Source organism: Ochotona curzoniae, unplaced genomic scaffold (assembly GCF_017591425.1).
Source record: "Ochotona curzoniae isolate NIBS_2020 unplaced genomic scaffold, NIBS_Ocur_1.0 scaffold_3208, whole genome shotgun sequence".
NCBI lineage: Eukaryota > Metazoa > Chordata > Mammalia > Lagomorpha > Ochotonidae > Ochotona > Ochotona curzoniae.
The window spans coordinates 5,148,571-5,162,088 of NW_024467106.1; the positions used below are offsets into that span (position 1 = coordinate 5,148,571).

The window sequence follows — 13,518 nt, forward strand, 5'->3', positions numbered from 1 at the left end:
TTAAGTGCCTGATGTGGCTTGAGCTGGGCCAGGCCACAGCTAGGAGCCAAGAACACCCATGGTGGCAGGGACCCAAGCCCTTGAGCCCACACCTGCTGCTGCCCAGGGTTCACACTGGTAGCAAGTGTGAATCAGGAAAGAGCTGGGGGTCAGGGACAAGTGCTCCATATGGGTGTCCACTGGGCATCCCAAGCAGCATGTTAACCACCATGCCAAACACCTACTCCAGGTGCATTTATAACCTACGGGGCCATAACACAAGATAAAGACCAGTGTGGGTGCAAACCTGTGAAAATGTACTCTTGCACTGCTGGCAGAAGTGTAATTAGCATTACCTTCTTGGACAACCTTTAGCAATATTTAATGTGACAAACATACATATTTGCACTGTAGGAGGCAGCAGCAATGGCTCAAATCATTAAGTCTCTACCACTCATATGGGAAAACTTGGATTTTGCTTCTGATTCTCAGCTCTGGCCTGACCTGGCATGTGGGGAGTGAATCACTAGATGGAAGACCTTTCTTTTAGACTATGTGTCTGCCTTCCAAATAAAGATGAATAGAAGGTACAGATTAATGTCTAGAGTATGCATAAATTCATCCAGTGAGAGAAGATGCTTGTAGCAAGGTGCTCAGTGGCGTCTAGTTTGTGAGTGGGAAGCCCTGGGAATATCCCGTGGCAATCAGAAGGGGATGGGGGCAAGCACTGGGCAGTTGCAGCAGGGAACCCAGACCCTCTCTCTGAACTCTCTCCTCGCACGTGATGCAGAGGGGATTCTGAACTGAGTTACCCTGAGTGACTGTGAATTCTGATGGCTGGCTCCCAGGTCTGCCCTTCTATGAATGAATCATTTCTGCTTGGCAGGACTGGCCAAGACCCCAGGGGGTGAGGGGCCACGTGCCTGACACAGCTCACACTCAGCAGATGGGAGTGCCTGCAGTGATCTTTCTAGAGAGAAAAGGTGGCTGAAGACAATGATGGAATCTGGAGTGTGTGTGTGTGTGTGTGTGTGTGTGTGTGTGTGTGTGTGTGTTTGGGATGGGGTAGGGACAAAAGGAAGACACAGGGACATTTATTTGTGACTTCATCACCTCTGCACTATACAATTTCTTTACATTTGTCATTTTTTAAAAAAATTAAGACCAACAAGTACTTGAAAATATAGGGACAGGACAGCGCAATAGCCTAGTGGCTAAATCCTTGCCTTGCATCCCTGGGATCCCATTTGGGTGCCAGTTTGAATTCCGGCTGCTCCACCTCCCATTCAGCTCCCTGCCTGTGGCCTGGGAAAGCAGTAGAGGACGGCCCAAATCCTTGGGACCCTGCACCCGTATGGGAGACACAGAAGAATCTCCTGACTTCTAATTTCAGATTGGTTCAGCTCTGGACATTGTGCCACTTGGGGCATGAACAAGTAGTAGACACATGTTTTTCTCTGTATATCTGCCTTTTATAAAAATAAATCTTAAAAACAAAACAAAACAAACAAAATGACAACCACCACCAAATCAAAACAAAACATAGGCACAGGGCCAACACTGGACTCAACAGGCTGACTTTCCACCTTTAAGCACCAGTTTGTGTCCTGGCTGCTTCACTTCCCACCAGCTCTCTGCTTGCAGCCTGGAGAAGCAGTGGAGGATGGCCCAGGTCTTTAGAACCTTGCTCCCATGTGGGATCCGGAAGAAGCTCCTGGCTCCAGATTAGCTCAATTCTGACTGTTGCAGCCATTTAGTGAGTGAGCCAGCAGACAGAAGATCTTTTTCTTGGTCTCTCCTAAGCCAATGTCTGCAACATGGACAACCCATACAAGTGCCAGTTCAAGTCCCAGCTGCTCTGCTTCCCATCAAGCTCCCTGCTAAGGTGCTCAGGAAAGCAGCAAAAGATGGCCCAAGTGCTTGGGTCCCTGCCACCCATGTGGGAGTGCTGAATGGAGGCTTTGTTCTGGCCCAGCTCTGGCTATGCAAGGTCATCTGGGGAATGAACCAGCCAAAGAAAGATCTCTCCATCTCTCTCTACTTCTGTCTCTATAACTTTGTCTTTCCAATAAATAAATACATATTTTTATTTTTTATTTATTGTATTGCTGGTTCACTCCTCAAATAGCCAAATGACTAGGGCTGGGCTGGTCCAAAGCCAGAATCTTCCAGGTCTCCCAAGTGGATATAGGAACCCAAGTACCTGGGCCATCCTTCACTGCTTTTCCAGGCCATAAGTCTGTAGCTGGATTAGAAGTGGAGCAGCTGGGACTCTAACTGATGCCCATACGGGATGCCAGTACCATAGGCAGAAGCTTAACATACTATATCACAGCACCATTACCTCAAATAAATAAATCTTTTAAAGAAGATGAACAGAGAGAGAAGAGCAGAGACTCCATATAAGAGTGGAGAGAAGGGAGACAATGGGAGAGAAAGAGATGGTCACCAGTGGGAAAGGTGGGAGGGCTCAGGCCTCACCTGCTCCTTGGTTCGCCCCTCGCGTTCTCGGATGTGGGTGGTGACAATGCGTTCCATCTCCTCCCGCAGCCGCGGGTACTGCTGGAGCTGGGGACGCGGGAGGGGAGAGATCCGCGTACACAGGGGGCATGGGCAGGGGCGCCCACCCCACCTGAGTCCAGAGCTGCAGGGTGAGGGGTGGGAGGCGCACACAGAATGCCAACAACACAAGGAGGAGGTCTGGGGTCCCAGGAAGCTGATGGCACCTAGCCACAGGGATTTCTTTCCAGTGGCTGTGGTTTCCTGCCTGACTCTGGGCCCTCCTCTCTGGCAACCCCAGGGACAATTTCCATGAGAAATCAGTCTGTTTTACTGCCCTTGACCACAGCGCTCTTAGAACTGGCCTGATAATCAGAAGCATCTGGGTGCCCATTCACTCTACCCTTTGCCTCTTGAAGGCTTGGAGGGTTAGCCCAGTGGAGGACATGTTGGCGAACAGCTTCCAATTCCTACTTTGGAGGAATTGGGCAGGGGTAGGCCAAGGTGCCACGTGGCCTCCTGGGTCAGGTGGGAGAGTCAGCGTTGCAGGGGAAACCACCCACAGCCCCAGAAAAGGCCATGCAGGAGTCACAGGTGCAGGCATGCAGGGGATGGGACGTGCAGAAGGGGTGGGGAGCAGCAGCATGAGCAGTACCCCGCGGGGCCTGGACCGCCTGGCTCTCTCTGTAGAACCTAGAAGATTTCTGCCTCCCTTAGCAAATCCTTGCTGGGGCTGTCGTTCCCCCCAATACCTTCCCAGCTCCCAGTTTTCGGCCACCACATCCCTACCCCACCAGCTCCCCTGGATGAGATCTCAACAGCCTCCACTGCCCACCCCTTCAACTCTTGTTGCTCCTGAAATGCTGTAGGGGTAGCTGTGCCCAGTCCCCACTCCACCCATGAATCCTGCCCACAGGCAACTGGGCTCTGGACAAAGCCCAGGTGATTCACTCTGGGTCAAGGCTCTGGTGGAGGTCACCACCTCCAGGAAGTCAACCCTGACCACTCAAGAACTGAGCTGGTGGCCTCCTTCCAAGAGCAGGGGTCATGACCACCTGGAGGATGTGTCAGGGGCAATGAGGATGAACGAGGATGGTGTCTTTGCCCACTTTGCCAGGTTTAGCAGGCACAGTATGGTCAGCCCTTGGATTCCTGTGTGTCTTCCTTGGAAGGGACACCTGCTGAGGTCCACACACATTTGGTGGCATTTGGGGAGCAGGCAAGGGGAGGGTTCCTTCTTCCTCTTGTGGAGCCTGGGACAGGCCCCTCACATGGACTCCCAGTATGGAAAAACCCAGTGGTTGGGCACTCTGACATTACAGGTGGTGAGTTGGGGCAAGATGGAGGCCCAGAGGACAAGGAGGTGACACAGGAGGTGGGGGACACAAAGCAGTGTCCCCAATGCCAGTATGGGAGTGGCGAGAGAAGCCCCCGGCCCACCACGCTACAGCTATGCCAAGGGTGAGGTTGATGTGGTTGGGTGAGGGAGGCCTGGGGGAGGGGCCTAGGGAGGCCGGCGTGGTCCCCTGGGGGGCTGGGGAAACCCAACTCCTGGAAGGCTCTGCATGTGGCCAGAGATTTTATAGTCTGTGCCACACACAGGCCTCCCTCCCTGGAGTTGGTCCCTATTGCTCCCTCTCAGGGCTGCTTCGGGTGGGAGACTCTGGCAGGGGATAGAGAACAATTTTCCAGAGCGCAGTGGTCTGCCCTTGACCACCTGGATGCCACAGTTCTCAAGTTTTCCACGTGTCCTGCAAGCCAGAACAGCCTTGGTACTTCTGGGAAACTGTTCCTTTGAGCATCTTTTTCCACTCTGGCTGCTCTGAGCATTTCCAGGACTTTTTTTTTCCCCAGATGGAACTTTTTCTGCCTGCCCTTGGCAGAGTGGGGCAGGCAGCCTGGAGCCTACTGACAATATCTGCCAGGGATGCAGAGTCTGGAGCCACCCGGCTCTGGGTTCAAAGCCAGCCTCTGCCTGCCAAGCCTCGGAGCTGATGAGATGGTGATGGTGACCTGGATAGGCACTCCATGCCTCACATTGAACTCTAGATTTCATCAGAGGTAGGAAGGAACTGGAGTTGAACACTTGGCAGGCCTCAGGCAGGAGTGGCTTGTTGCTAAGCTTAGGAAACGTGGAGAGGAAAATAATAATAATAATAAAGACCAAGACTACGAAGGAAAAACAGGGACAGAGTTTTGATGCAGCAGGTTAAGCTGCCATTTGGGATGCCCACGTTTCTTGCTGGAGTGCATTTCTACTCCAACGACTGCATTTCTGATCCAGCTCCCCGCTAATGCACCTCCAGGGCTGTAGATGGCGGCCCAAGCAGCCGGGCTCCTGCCTGCCACACGGGAGACCCAGAAGCAGCTTCCAACTTCTGGGTTTGGCCTGGTCCAGCCTTAGCTGATGCAGCCAATTCAGGAGTGAACCAAAACATGAACAATCTCTTCGTCTCTCTGCCTTTCAAATAAATGAATACATATATATTCTTTTTCTAGAGAAAAACAATCACTGTCCACTAACAGATCAAATGGCAGAACAGTTTTTCTCCTTTTAGAACAGAGCTTTCTTTTTTGAAGGCTTTATGGATCAATTTTCTTTGGCTCACAAAAAATCATAGACTTTAAAAAACAAAACAAAACAAAACAAACTACCCAAGACTCCAATTTCTGATGCCAAAATGAAATTTCCCAAAACACATTTGTTTCTGAAAATTGTCATAGTTTTTTTTTGGGGGGGGTAGGGGGGCGGGGAGAGGGGCATGTATATGACAACAGCTCTGTCCTGCCTTGTGGTGGCTAACATCTCCCAGTGGCTGCGGGAGACTGTACAGAGGACCAACGGCCTCTTGATGGACAGCTAGGTGCTTTCCAGCATTTAAGCCTTGACAGTAATTACCCCTTTCTCTTTGGGATGCAATTCAGCCAAGTGCAGTTTCATAATTTTCTATATCTAGGGATCTTTCCTAAGGAAATAATCTTAGAGGAAGAAAAAACAAAATATCTATAAAAATATTCCCTTGTCAGACTTTTAAAAAAAACTGTTTTTAAAATATTTATTTATTTTTGTTGTAAAGTATCAGATAGATTGTAAAGCATTGACACACTGTAAAGTGTCAGAGAGAGAGAGAGAGGAGAGAGAGAGAAATATCTTCTGTTCATTGATTCACTCCCCAAGTGACTGCAACGGCTGGAACTGAGCCAACAGCTGGAACTGAGCCAATCAGAAGCCAGGAGCCAGGAGCTTCTTCCGTGTCTCCCACGTGAGTGCAGGATCCCAAGGCTTTGGGCTGTCCTTGACTGCTTTCCCAGGCCACAGGCAGGGAGCTGGATGGGAAGTGGGGCCACTAGGATTAGAACCAGCACCTATATGGAACCCCGGTGCGTTCAAGGCAAGGATTTTAGCTGGTAGGCTGCCGTACCGGGCCCTAAAAAAACTATTTTTTAAAAATTTACTTGACAGGGCCCAGTGTGGTGACCTAGTGACTAAAGTCCTTGCCTTGAATGCACTGGGATCCCATATGGGCACCGGCCTATGGCCTGGGAAAGCAGTCGAGGATGGCCCAAAGCCTTGGAACCCTGCACTCGCGTGGGAGACCTGGAAGAGGCTCCTGGCTCCTGGCTTTGGATTGGCACAGCTCCAGCCATTGCGGCCACGTGGGAAATATATCAACGGATGGAAGATCTTCCTCTCTGTCTCTCCTTCTCTGTGTATATCTCACTTTCCAATAAAAATAAAATAAAGCTTTAAAAAAATCCAATCTTATAAAAGATTTTACTTGACACAGAGAGAGAAATTTTCCATCCCCAAATATATGCGATGCCTAGAACCGGGCACAAGCCAAAACCAGCGGCTGGGAACTCAACCGGCCATCCAGCTCTTCCATGTGGATAGCAAAGATCCAGCTACCAACACCATCATCGATGCTTCCCAGGTTCTATGTCCACAGGGAGCTGGAATGGGGAGCCGGAGTGGGAAATCAAATCCAGGTTCTGCCAGATGGGACTGGGGTTTCCTGACCAGCACCTCAGCTGTTAGGCTCAACACTGCAGAAGTGGAACCTGGGTATCCTCAGCAGGAAAACAGCTATGTAGGCTGCGTTTATCTGTACTGTGTTACAACATTTCCAGGAGGAAAAGAAGCTGATGCCAGCATCTCTAGGGTGCTTGCCTGACACAGTCCACGAGCCCAGGGGTAGAAGGAGAGAGGAGAAGGAAAAACAGATGCAACGGTTGGGAGGGTCATCTGGCAGAAGCTACCAGAACTGGACCTTTCTTGGCCAGACAAGTCTGTAATCCAGAAATTTGCTCAGAAGAAAGCGAGAAGTGCTTGAAGCTTCCCATAAGGAGGCTCGCTGCTGCACTGTAAGTGTAAAACAGCTCAAACAACCTAAGTGTCTGAGAGTCAGGGATCAAATAAATCCAGTGGGCACGAGCCTGGTCATTACTCAGCAACGTTCAAGGATGCCACCGCGCCCCGCCCAGGAGTGAAGAAAGAGGAGGAGACTTGTGAGGCTCTACCTCGAACAGGTGGGCAAGGCTCTCTCCTGGCCTCTGGCCCACTCGGGGAGGGGAAATTTAAACCATGGAAAAGCTCCCGGAAGCAAGCCAATCTACAGTCGCTTCCCTTGGGACACACTGTTTCAGCTGACCTAGCTTAAAATGTCCATAGAAGAAAAAAACAGGAGGAAGGGGAAAAAAAAAAACCAGCAGCCAGAAGGTCACAGATGGTTGAAAGGTGGCTGACCTCAACTGACACCTGTACCTCATCGTGCATGGGGAATCCAAAATGCTATTAGGCAAGTTGACTCAGCACCCCCAGCCTAGGAGGCCCTGACCCCAGAGCCTTCCCTTACATCTGAAAGTCACGTGCTTCTCCCTCCTGGGCCTCAGTTTTTGTTATCTGTAAAAGGTAACACTACCCAGTCCCTCAGGTTATGGAGAAGATGAAATCAGGGAACTAGGGCAGGCAGGGGCTTGGTGCAGAGCAGTCCAGCCCATGGCTGCCAGCCGCTTACCACCATCGCGGCCAGGATCGCAAATGCAAGAGGCTGCTGAGGAAACCTGGGCGGAAGCCAAGTCCTCTGGCAGGAATGGGCATCATCCAGCCAGCAGGAGGTGAGGGCCCACGGTTCAGGATAGGGGAGTCAGGAGCGACAGGTGGCCAGGTCTGCTCAGCAGGTGGTGCTGCCCGGGGGGAAGGGCCCCAGGCGGCCGCCGTACCTTTTCGCTACACTTTCTGATGGTGGCCGTGAGCTCACTGACTACCATGTCCACACACCGGATGCTAGGCTCTTTGAGCTTCTGCACCTGCTTTTTCACTGTGGCTTCAAAAGCGAGGTCAGGTGTGAAGAGGCCCGTCCTGTACCCAGGGTCAGGAGGTGGGGTCAGGAGGCAGAGCAGCCAAGGGGGTGGGTTGGGAGTCGGGGCGGGGCGGGGGTGGGTGCGGAGAGTGAAAGCCAAGCAAGGCCAGGGGGAGGTGGGAAGGATGGCACAGGCATGGGGACAAGAGAGAGACACCGACACAGAGAAAGAGAGAGAACAGAAGACAAGGTGAGCATGGACCCCTGCACCCTCTACCCCCACCCCCCGGGGCCGGCACCTTCCCAGTGCTTCAGGTGTCCCCAGGAGTTCTGTGGGTATGGCTGGGGTTCTAAGGCACTGAGCCCCTGCCATACAAGAGTCTTCTCCCTGGTGCTGTTCCCCTCCCACCACTCCTCAGCTACCCTGAGCTGCCTCCTCTCTCCAATAGCTCGTCATCCTGCTAAGGAGTTGGCCCAGGCCTGGACAAGACCAGGCCCCTACCCACTCATCCTGTTCCATGCTAGGGTGTCCAGTATCCCTGCATTGGCTTCCTTCTGACTCCCAAGCCCAGCACCATTCCCTACCTCCAGTAGAGTTGCTGTCTGTGTGCAGCTGCCCAGGCTGGGCACTGCATAACTTAAGGATTGGAGAGTGCACACATGTTACCACCTGGAGCCACAGCCCGGCAGCCTGATCTACACTTGCCAGCTCCCTGCTCTATTCCCACCCTCTTCAATTCTCCTATAGGGGAATTCCTTGCCTCTCCTCCAAAAGGGGTCTGGGAGAACTCAGTCCCCAAAGATGGAAAGAGAGAAGAAAGACAGAGAGAGTAGAAATGGTGATATAGAGGGGGCCAGGGCAACAGTGGGGAGAGGCAAGGGAGGCTGGGGGGCTTGATTGAATGAGTGCTGGTCCTGGGGTCCAAACCCCAGACTTGGGGAAACAGCACTGCAGCCTTGGAGCTAATGTGACCTCAGGCAAGTCACCTGCTCTGAGCTCCCCACTCCCCTGGCTCTGTTGTGAAGTGGGCACCGCCCTCCCTCCTTACATGGGACCTCAGCAGATGGACAAGGCCTCAGTCCCCGGTGGGAGTCGGGGTGGAGCAGATATGGATGGATGGGAAGATGGAGGGGCTTGAGGCAGCAGAGGGTGACAGGCAGCTGGAAGTTGGGGTGCCTGCTAGCCCTTGGCCCTCTGCACCCCCTCTGGCTACCCAGAAAAAAAACCCTGTACTTCCCACATCGACAGGGCCAGGGGAACCCCCAAGACCTTTCCCTAAAACCCCCCAAAGATGCCCACCTCTGAGGGCAGGAGAGGGGTCTCAGGGCAGGCACCCCAAGTCCCATTCCCCCTGAGCTTGGGAGAACTCCGGATGGGACATCAACCATCAGCCCCATGTCATCCCCATTCAGTCCCTTGGTCCCTGGGTTTGGGGGTCGGGGGGATAGTGGATGAGCACTCCCACTGCCCCGCCTGCTGCTGAGGGTTCCTATCCTGACCCGTGTGGCCTGGTCCCCTGCCCCGCTGAGGTCTGTGCATGCTGCAGTGGCGGGAGGGGATGGGTGAGGTCGGGATGTTTGGGGAAGGAGCGCCTGGCAGCAGTGCAGGGCAGGGGCAAGAGAGGCAGGGCTGGCTGGGCCGCCGGTTACCTTCTTGGTGCACTGTCTAACGGTGCTGATTAGCTCCGAGATAACCATGTCCACACACTTGAGACACGGCTCTCGGATCTTCTTCACCTGCTTTTTCACAATGGTCTCAAAGGCCATGTCGGGGGTAAACAGCCCCGTTCTGAACACCCAGAGCAGGAGAAGGGCACAGTGTCACAGGCCGGGGCCAGCCAGCAGTGCCAAGCTGGGACCCCCTCCCCGGGGCCCAGACACCTGCCCATGGAGACCTCCCCAGTGTCCCACTCTGTGAACCGGCTGGGAGAATCCTAACGAGGGGGCTTTTCACCTGGGCTCCGGGTCTACTTCCTCTTAAGGGTTCCTTCCTCGTACCAAAGAGTTCTATGGCCAAAAGGATCTGAAAATAGCGCAATCTTCCCCTAAAGACCCTTCCTAGGAGTGGAGCACTTGAAGTTTACGGCTGGCATAGAGACCTTTTCCTGGGTCTCCACGCTCCTGGTCCTCAGCCTGCAGACTGTGTGCTGAGCTCTGGCATAGAATCTGCCCGAATGTAGGGACAATTCAGCCTCACTCGCCGTTTGGCCCAGATTGGGCACTTCCCATCTTTCTGCCGACTGCAGTTGGCGAAGTTACACACGGTAGCTCTGGGTTCCTGAGGGGAGGTGGCCTACGTTCTCAAGGAACATTCTACTGCCCAATCTTCCTTTTCTTGGCGTGGCCTAGCAGTGAGGATGGGTGGTCCGTGGTGGTTCTGGGTACTAGGTCTGTGGCAGGTGGAAAAGCTACACCCACAATAAGAGAAGCTGATCCACACTGCAGCCTGGCTTTCCCCACGGAGGGAATGGGGTAAGGGGTGTGTCCCAGGCCCATGGGGTGTGGCCCAGCCCAGGCCCTGTTCCCAGGAACAGCAAAGGGGGCCAAGGAGTGTGGGGGCCCAGGTGGAACCTGTTGTGGACTGGGAGCCAGAAAGTTGGGGTGGGAAGGACTGGAGAGCCCCCTGCCCCTGCTTCCTGGGTTCAGCTCTCCCCTTGCCCAGTCCCAGTACATGCCTAATGCCATGGATGTTCTTGATTGCATAACTGATCTCCTTCCGGAGTTCCTTCTCATCAAACTCCATCTGCAGGGAAAAGCAGGCCGAAGGCGGTCGGTCAGGGTCTGCCCTTCCTGTCCGGGAGCTGGTGACAGGGCCCACCCCACTCCCAGGGCTTTCCCCAGGACCTGGGAAGGGGGTGGGGGTCAGCACAGGCACCCAAGGGATGAGGATCAGAGTGGGGATCAGAATGGGGGCGCTGCTTCTGAGTTCTCTGGCTTCCAGGCCTGCCTGCCTACCTTGACCAGCTCGAAGGGGAAGCGTTCGTGGAAGATCCGGTTGATGCGGGCTCCCCCGGATAGCTCGTAGGTGTCAATCTGGTCTCCAGAGCCCTCAATGCGCTTCTCAAAGTCCACTGCAAACTGCTGGACCATCCTGGGGGGCAGGGGAGTAGCCTGAGGGGTGCAGGTGGGAGGCCCTGCCGGCGGTGAAGGAGCCGGAGGCAGGGTGAGGGCAGAACAGCTCAATGACATCCCATTAAGGGTTGGCAGTGGGGTGGGGGAGGGTGCTCCTCACTGCAGCAGAGCCTTGGTCTTGCGCGCTGGGTCATCAGGGCGGAAGTTTTTGTACTCCTCCACCTCCTTCTCAATGGACAGCAGCTGGCTCTGCAGCTTGTTCCGAAGCCCCGGCAGCGTGTCCCGGATGTGGTTGGTCAGTTGCTGGGGATTGGTGTAAGGAAAGCATACTGAAGGCCAGGCAATGAGGACTTGGGGAGCGTCAGAGAATGGCCACAGCCCTGCCTACAAGAGTTGCCGAAGGGCAGGACCTTACAGGCACAAGAGCTCTCAGAGGTCTAGTACTGGGATCGAGAAGCAAGTGACTCCATTCCCAGCAGATGCCAGAAACCCAAATCAGAGCTGAGATGACATGTGTTTTTTCACCGATGCAATGTTGTTTGTACGTCTAAGCCAAGAGTAGCTGAGGGCTGGGCTGCCGCCTCGCACTCTCAAGGCTCAGGCTCTCCCTTAAGGTCATTTGCAAGTCCTCAGGACTCCTCGGAATGCTGGCCGTGGTCCCTGGATCAACACCCCTCCCTAGATGCAAGGGGAACCAAAGGCTTTTCCTGAGTCCAGCCCTGCCCCTGTCTACCACAAGCCCTTATCGGGGCCACATTCTGAGAGTCCCCTGGCAGGTCCGAAACAGTGCGAGGTACTGTGCCTTGTGGTGGGACCACAGGCCAGGTACCCTGCTTTGCATTTGAATCTCCACGACAGAGAGGTAAACCGTGACACATCACGGCTCAAACACCCTCAGCTAACTCTCTTCCCAAGCAGGGTTCCCCAAGCCAGGCGACCTACCTGGTTGAGGACCTTCTGCAGGTACGGCGTCCCCATGCGGTCAGCCAAGTGGCGGTAGGATGGGTGAGAGAGGAAGAACTTGCGCTCGGCCGCCAGGGCCGCCGTGATGTCCTTCTTGCCATCGATGTCCTTCTGGCTCCGGTTCACCACCCCAATGTAGCCTGGAAGGGGAGAGGGGAGCTTGGCTCAGGGCCAGGGGACTGCCAGCCGTGGGCAGACGGGATCTGGAGGGGGTGTGGGCAGGAGAGCGCCCCAGACTCACCCCTGCGCAGGGGGAGCAGCTTGTTCTCCAGCACGTCTCGGGCATCGGTGCCCTCGTCCATCAAGTCCAGCTTGGTGATGACCCCGATGGTGCGCTGGCCTGGAGGGGCCACAGGATGGGGGTCGTCCACGCTGGCCCCCACCCTCACACAATAAGCCCCTAGGCACCCATGCCCACCCTGCTCTCCCACCCCTCCCCTGTGTGCCCTATTCTCTCTCTTATGCTCCAGAGTGGCACAAATGGGGTTGTTATCAAGATTGATTTTATTTGAAGCAGAGAATTAGAGAGAAAGGGAGAACAGAGCTCTCCCATAAACTGGCTTACTCCCCAAGTGGCCCCAGTGGTTGCGGCTGGGCTGGGCCAGGTCATATCCAGGAGCCTAAGACCCCTTCTGGGTCTCCCATGTGGGTGCAGGGCCCAAGCACTTGGGTGATTTTCTTCTGCTTTCATAGTCCATCAGCAGGGAGCTGGATAGGAAGTGGAGCAGCTGGGACTTGAACCAGCATCCATATGGGATCCCAGAGTCCCAGGCAGGGAAGGGCTTAACTTACTGTGTCACAGCGTCAACACCCCAAAATGATTTTTAATGTCATCATCCTGACTCCTACCATCCTCCCACTTAGGACCTAGCACACTGGCTGCCAGCCAGTACCTACCCTGTGGGTCCACCTCCTTGGCGACCTTGAGAGCATCAGAGTTGGCCAGGTCGGAGTTGGCGGGGGACACAGCCAAGATGAGGCAGTTCTCCTTGGTGACAAACTGCATGAGCATGTCCCGGATCTGGAACTCGATGTCAGGAGGTTGGTCCCCGACAGGCACCTTGGTCATTCCGGGCAGGTCCACAAGGGTCAAGTTCAGCACTGGACAGGGTGGCAAGAGAGCGGGCTCATGATGAGGGGCGTGGCCACAAAAGCAGAGTTAAGGTGAAGAGCCTGGGTCTTGGTCACAGGTGAACGGGACAAAGGGAGAGGGGCAAGGTGAGAGCTGCAGCCTAGTGGAAGCATGACAGAGGTGGGTGGCGTCCAGAGGGGGTGGAGCTTGGGGTGACATGGGGTGGAATCTGCAAGAGGAGTAAGTTAGAGTGACAGGGCACCAGCAAAGGGGTGGGATGGGGTCCCCTCACCGTGTGGCGAGTAGACCCGGAGATTGATGGGCACGGGTGAGATGCCCTTGTTGGTGCCGGTGACCCTGTCAGTCTCGGCCTCGATCTCCAGGCGCACCTCCTCAAAGTCAGTGAATTTCTTGCCCTTGCAGTGCAGGAACTCGGCATATTCTGTACCGAACACGGGGGCGGGGGAAAGGCATAAAGCATCATAGACTGGAACCCTACTTGAGCTCTATCTCCCACAGGTATCGAGCTCCCCCGTCGCCCCCAAATAAAACAGCCCATGCCTCCCTTACGTATTTTTACCCCGCTGTCTAGCTGGGGAATCGAGGCCCAAGCAGTCAGCGACCTCTCTC

General features: G+C 54.5%; 1 protein-coding gene across 11 annotated transcripts in view; it reads right to left on the minus strand.

The window, feature by feature from the left end:
- The window catches only part of DNM1 (dynamin 1), a 39,137-nt gene that overhangs the window by 14,640 nt on the left and 10,979 nt on the right, over positions 1-13,518 (minus strand). For 8 of the 11 annotated variants that reach the window (XM_040963120.1, XM_040963131.1, XM_040963125.1 and 5 more), the window contains exons 3-11: positions 13,181-13,330; positions 12,714-12,917; positions 12,058-12,156; positions 11,796-11,956; positions 11,014-11,156; positions 10,737-10,872; positions 10,457-10,524; positions 9,432-9,570; positions 2,461-2,547 (exon numbers count right to left, since the gene is read on the minus strand). In XM_040963120.1, coding sequence (XP_040819054.1) covers positions 2,461-2,547; positions 9,432-9,570; positions 10,457-10,524; positions 10,737-10,872; positions 11,014-11,156; positions 11,796-11,956; positions 12,058-12,156; positions 12,714-12,917; positions 13,181-13,330 — 1,187 coding nt within the window. Of the gene's footprint in view, positions 1-2,460; positions 2,548-7,701; positions 7,841-9,431; positions 9,571-10,456; positions 10,525-10,736; positions 10,873-11,013; positions 11,157-11,795; positions 11,957-12,057; positions 12,157-12,713; positions 12,918-13,180; positions 13,331-13,518 lie in introns of all 11 variants that reach the window. The other 3 variants (XM_040963121.1, XM_040963124.1, XM_040963127.1) reach the window with 1 other exon arrangement.